Source organism: Coturnix japonica, chromosome 2 (assembly GCF_001577835.2).
Source record: "Coturnix japonica isolate 7356 chromosome 2, Coturnix japonica 2.1, whole genome shotgun sequence".
NCBI lineage: Eukaryota > Metazoa > Chordata > Aves > Galliformes > Phasianidae > Coturnix > Coturnix japonica.
In genome coordinates, this window is record NC_029517.1 from 123,375,955 (window position 1) to 123,382,118 (window position 6,164).

The 6,164-nt window shown below is 43.7% G+C and overlaps 1 protein-coding gene across 7 annotated transcripts in view; it reads left to right on the top strand.

Moving 5' to 3' along the window:
* COL14A1 (collagen type XIV alpha 1 chain) overlaps window positions 1-4,104 on the top strand; it is a 105,794-nt gene extending 101,690 nt beyond the window's left edge. For 2 of the 7 annotated variants that reach the window (XM_015856186.2, XM_032442894.1), the window contains 4 exons: window positions 800-877; window positions 1,719-1,874; window positions 3,194-3,286; window positions 3,380-4,104. In XM_015856186.2, the coding sequence (XP_015711672.1) occupies window positions 800-877; window positions 1,719-1,874; window positions 3,194-3,286; window positions 3,380-3,519 (467 nt within the window). In that variant the 3' untranslated portion in view covers window positions 3,520-4,104. Of the gene's footprint in view, window positions 1-799; window positions 878-1,718; window positions 1,875-2,639 lie in introns of all 7 variants that reach the window. The other 5 variants (XM_015856182.2, XM_032442893.1, XM_015856187.1 and 2 more) reach the window with 4 other exon arrangements.
* Window positions 4,105-6,164: the final 2,060 nt, after the last annotated feature.

A 6,164-nucleotide genomic window follows, 5' to 3' on the forward strand; every position in this document is an offset into this window, starting at 1 on the left:
TTTTTCTCTGTCTTTGTTTTTATGGAGGTGCTCTATATTAGCTTTCATTCTGAGAGCCTGGAAGCTGTGAAGCAGTGAGGGAAATTACAAGTGTTTGGGAGGTCTGGAAAATAGGGGGTAAGGTCCCACAAACCAGCCTGGATTTTGTCTTTGAACCATCCAAATCAAACACAGACTTTATGAGAGTTTCCAAGTCGCCGGTGGAAACTCACGGTCTGGAATTTGTAGTTTTGACACCTACTTGAGTTTGATACCACTATTTGTGATTGCTGCTTATAGGAAGCATTCCTATAGGATGCCATGGTGGTAGGGTAGAAGGTGATGGAAAGCTGGAAGAATGTAGTGCCTTGTCTGCATTACTAGATCTGTGCTCTTCACTGATCAGACCCAATGATAGCAATTCCGGTCCATTGTTGGTTTTTCTGGGCCACGCAGTAAATTGTAGACAGTGAAGTTCTAAGGATTCTTCCACTGGCTGTAGTTGTACCTTGGTACAGACCAGGAGCACTCTTCCAGCAGGAAAGTGCCTTTTGGAAATTGGCTTACGCCCCTACATGACACCTTGGGGCAAACACGATAGCAGCAGGAGTGTTTAATGCTTCAGGAATGCCGTGATCTCCTTGTGAAGCTGTCAGAAGAAGGGAGGAAAAAGAGCCAAACAGGTGTTTATTTTTACCTCCTTTCTTCTCTCGCATCTGTTTTTAAGTGGAAAGTAGTGTGTGGAACTATAGCCCAGTTAAATAATAAACACTGTGCAGCTTGCTTCAAAACATGACTCTGTTGAGTGCTGTTTCGTTAGGTTTACCGGGTGAGAAAGGAGACAGAGGCAATCCAGGTGTTGGAACTCAAGGACCCCGAGGACCACCAGGATCTACAGGTAAACATGTTACATTTGTGGCATGTGGATTATGCTCCCCTGGCCCATTTGCAAAGCACCTTGGAATTTCATGGCTGTGCCCTCTGCTTCTAAGGCTCACGTTGCAGAAGGATCAGTCGTAGGGTACTTTACTGCTGTAACATTCATACTGTGTAATATGACATTGTGATGTGATACATGACAGTATTGCCAGTCACCTTAATTTTCCTTTTCAGAGATAGGCAAAAATTAATCTGGATTAATGCCATTTGTCTTTTCATTGACTTAAGGTCAACTGTACCTTGACAGAGAAATGTGCATTAATTTAGCTCAATAATCAAAGAGCCTTATACTTAGGTCTTGAAGTAACAGAGGGTGCAACATGCATAAAATGGCGTTGACTTTGTTGGGATGTTCTTCCCATTAGAGTACTGCTTTCAAGGCACAGTGCTACCCAGAAAGTGAACTGAAGCAGCGTGGTTGAAAGGGAGACCTATGCATGCGACCCTCCCCCCATGAAACTGCCTTTCCAAACGTCTGACACTTGGTGAAACATTTGTGCTTTGGAAATAGTAGTATAAATGTCTGGCTAAGAGCTGTCTTTGGCAAGGAAGACAAAGCAACAGCCAGAGAGGAGGCTTGTCAGGAGTAGGGAAAAGTTTGGAGCCTTTCCCTCAGCATGTGTGGGGGAGCTGGAGCAGAGAGGCCCAGCCCCTGTGCTCGAGCTATCTGCTGTGTGACTATTTGTAGCAAGCTCTGTGCCATCGTCTCCTAGCACCAGGCCTGCAGCACAGCCAAGGTGCTCAACCCACTGCCTTATGAGAGGTGCTAGTCACTCATTTCATCTCCCTCTTTCATGCAGGACCTCCAGGCGAGAGCCGAACCGGCAGCCCGGGCCCACCAGGCTCTCCAGGCCCACGAGGCCCTGCTGGCCACACTGGGCCCCCCGGCTCCCAGGGCCCTGCTGGCCCCCCGGGGTACTGCGACCCCTCCTCCTGTGCTGGCTATGGTATGGGAGGTGAGTAGGCTGCGCTGGGGGGAGGCGGGGCAAGGAAACATAGCGTGTCCTTCTAACAGCCAAAGTAAGATGGAGGCTACTGGTGATCCTTGCACTAAAACGCGATCAGCTCCGTAAAAACACACACATCCAGAGCTGATGTATTGAGCAGAATGACCCCACAAACCAAAGGTGCCCGCAGTGTAGTGACCAGAGTCCACCATCTGATTTGGGCCTGTGAATGGATACAGCATATTGGGTTTTGTCTTATATGTGTGTGTGTACGAGCCTGCTCCACCTGAACGTTCTGTGTGTTGAATCCCACCTCCTAATGTTTGCGACAGCAGAGCTGCACATCTGTAGTTTGTCAAACACTTCCTCTTCCATGCGCCTCCAAATGGCATGAGAGCATGAACGTTACTAAACCTGCCCTGGTGTAACCTGGAACAGGGATGCACGTGTCCGTCATTAACAAGTTAAGCAATCTGGAGAAAATGATTCTTTCTGTATCTTCTGTGTATCCTACTCTCCTTGTTTGTTGTAGCACAGAGGCCATGGGAGGAAGTTAACACAATTATCAAAAGTGACGTTGTCCAGCCTAAAATTGAAACTTATTGTAGCATATTACTACAAACATTATGCATAAGGCTCATTTGTCTGATGTTTACAGTTTAATTTGCCTGTGAAGTGATTTGTATGTTTTACTTATGTGAATGTTTTTGTTGTCGTCTCCTCCTATCCTTTTCTCCTCACTTCCCTTCCCTGTTGTTCATTTCCTGTTTTAAGGCCCAATCCCTTACAATGGCTACCAATCCAGAAGGTGAAAGACTCATTCTGGTTCAGTTCTCATTTGGCTGAAGGTCAGATACGGATGCTGAACTGCTCTATGCTTTCCATCAACGATATTGACTACCACTAATGAACTCGCTAGCTGCTGTACATGCACTTAGCTTCCTTGCACTGCTAAAATTTATTGTCTGACCCGTTTTGCCCTTTAATCATATATTCCAGCCTATAATTGGAATAAGCTAAAGCAGGCAGATCGTGCAGTGTATAATAAGCACAGTATTACAACTGGACAAATTCTGGTGGTGGTTTCCAACTAACTTGGCTGTCTGTTGGTGGGTTTCCAATTGCTCCAGCTTATTAATTTTGTTAAATGTTTTCACCGTTCTTTCATGTGAATAAAAAAATGTGTATTTAAAGATGATATATATACACACACACTCGCTATGTATAGAAGGTATATATGTATGTCAGTTTCCTAACGAACGCTTCAATTTTCTGCTCCCCTTCTCCCGTGTTAACCATATGAATACTCTTGGTGGTGGTGGGTTAAGGTGGATACGGTGAGCCAACTGATCAAGACATCCCAGTAGTGCAGTTGCCACATAACTCCTACCAAATCTATGACCCCGAGGACCTTTATGATGGTGAGCAACAGCCGTACGTAGTTCACGGGTCCTACCCTTTACCATCCCCATACTCCCAGTCCTCCTATCCATCACCTCATCTTGCTCAACCAGAGTTTACTCCCGTTCGAGAAGAGATGGAAGCCGTTGAGCTGAGATCCCCCGGAATTAGTCGCTTCAGAAGGAAGATAGCCAAAAGAAGCATCAAGAATCTGGAACACAAAAGGGAAAATGGAAAAGAGCCCTCTCAATGAACTGTTCAGAAAGCAAAATATTTTATGTGCATCTGTGTTTGGCCCCTTGTCCAAGTGCCTAATCTGTTGTGGAAGATGTTTACAGGCTCTTATATTAAAGAAAAATACATGTACCAGACCAGTTGAAACAAGAAATAAAGGTAAAATTAACTTGCATGCCAGAAACTTAGTATGTTAGTGGGTCGGTGCTAGATGATGATGGAAGATCACCTTCAGATCTCTCTCCAGAGTACGGTATTCAAGTTGTATCTGAGAAAATGCATCTGGTTAGTTGATGTAGATAGAACTGTTCAACAAAGTTTATGTTTTGTTACCCATGTTTTTGCAGCTGACTGACTGTGTTCTGTTAGTTTTGGATGAACTGCTTTTACTAGCAGAGTAACACTACTAAATTCACCAGAGAAAAGTACATCATCAGGTTTCCTTAAAACCTTTCACAAAGGAGCCTTATCTGAACGGGATTTGTTTTTAACCCACGTTATGCAAACACACCAGAACGTTCTGTGGGAGTACACTGATAATTTATTGTGAGCCTCTTTCATTTCTGTTTTGTATGCAAATAAAAGTGGCAAGCTTTTATGTGTTGATTCTGTATTTATTTGACTGATTTTAGCTTGGAACGGTCGCGTAGATCTTCAGGGGACAGAATATAAAGAGAAGAAAACATATTTTCCTTTTCCGGCACTTTTATGCAGTGGTTTTATTGTAAAGGTTACAGGCACTCAGCTGAAAGAATATTTAGCCCTATTTATACACTACATGAAGAAGTGAGTGGGGAGATGATGAAATATGAGATAAGGAAGCTGTGCCATCCGTGGCTGTGAGACTTTGGATATTAATGTGCTAAAGTCAAAGGCTTGGAAGAAATGGTTGCAAAAGCCACTTGGATCACCTAATAATGAGAGAAAGAAAAAATCCAACAACCCAACCACTTGAGAATAACAAAGCAATTAATGATTTTAAGACAAAGCAGATAATTTGTAAAATGAGTCAATAAACAGCTATGAACATGACTGAGACTAAGCAACAAAGAAAGTTTTAAAACACAAGGTCAAAAATATACATATGTTTAAGATGAAGTCATAGATTTTAAGTACTGTTAATCCAGCCCTACAGAGCCCCAGACAGGCTGACCTGTGGGTTCCAGGACCAGCTTCCTGCTTGCCCCTGGCAAAGTTCAGCCTCTTCACGCTCAGGAGGGAGATGTGTCAGATTCTGGCAGTGGCCAGAAGCTCTCTTAGCTTCGTGTCAAAGAAGAGAAACTGGTGTTGAGACAGCTGCATACCTTTACTGTATTAACCTGAAGTTCTCTGGCCCAGAAGTCAGCCTTGTTAATAACACAAACAATTTACACATGCAACTAATACCCATGGCTGCGTATATCCCAGGGCAATTTCCAGCTACATGGCTCTATTCCTTTCTATGCTGTTTCTGTTTTTCCACTAGTTTTGCCACCCCTAAGTAAGTCTCATTAATTTTCTTGCAGAAGGGTGACTAAGATTGCCATAACTGTCCTAATAACTGTTCCTAATACGAACTCGCATTTAAAGAATAAGGTAAAAAAAAAAAAACAGAAGATGATAATAACTTACTGACCTTTACTTACTTACCTTTAAGCAGATTAACCCCACCAAAGCAGGCGTCATCTTCCCTGTGCTTCCCCAGCAGCTCCTGCAGCCATCCTGTCCCCCAAGTCCCCCCAGCTGCAGAACAGGTGCCCCACAGTGCACATGCAACCGTCCTTGCCATCACTGCGTATGGGAGCCTACATGCAGTGCATTAAGCAAGCAACAGGGTTTCTTGGGTAGGCATTCTCACTTTTCTAAGTTATATCCTGAAGGACAAGCCTTAATTACACTAGTTGTACTTTATTTTTTCAATGACGGCATTAGCTGCTAACCAGATTGCTCCATTTAGCATTGGCTGCATGTCAACTTGTTGCAGATGCAAAAGTAACTGTTTGATGGCTGCTACTGAGATGATATCAAAGTAATATTCATTCATTGTGGATTGTTTATGCAGAAAAACACATGGGAACTCCTGGTCAGCTGGCAGTGCCCATGAAATCCATGCTGTCCATGCTGCTCCACAGTCATCCAGCATTGCCTTCTCACCATCTTCTTGTTCCAAGATGCAGATTTTAACAGATTCCTTATGTCGAACAAGACTGCAGTGTGCACGTATTTGAGTTTGGATATGTGCACTGCTTTCTTGGAAGTCAAGTCTTGTCGGGTTGCTTTTTTTGTTGTTTTAAATGTAAGCTGGCTCCGGCAGTTTGATGATGGCCCACCAGCACCTCAGTCACGGCAGTGGGCAAGTCAGCTAAAAAGATAAGGAAACCGAAGGCCTGCACAGACATACAAGCATCCAAATCCCACCATTAATGTGTGATATGTGATGTGTGATACGTGATATATGATATGTGATATGATATGTGCACTCCGGATTCTAGACACAGCCTTCAGAATAAAGGCACAACGTGACTTCTGCAGAGATGGACAAAGGTGAAACTCCTCCAGCCACTGGTTTTCAATCCATAACTATTCACTACCCCTATCAGATAAAAATAAAGTTTTACAGCTTCTACAGTGAGACACCTCAAGGTGCTGCTCCCCTCAGTATTAAAAATAAAGATGTAGCCATTG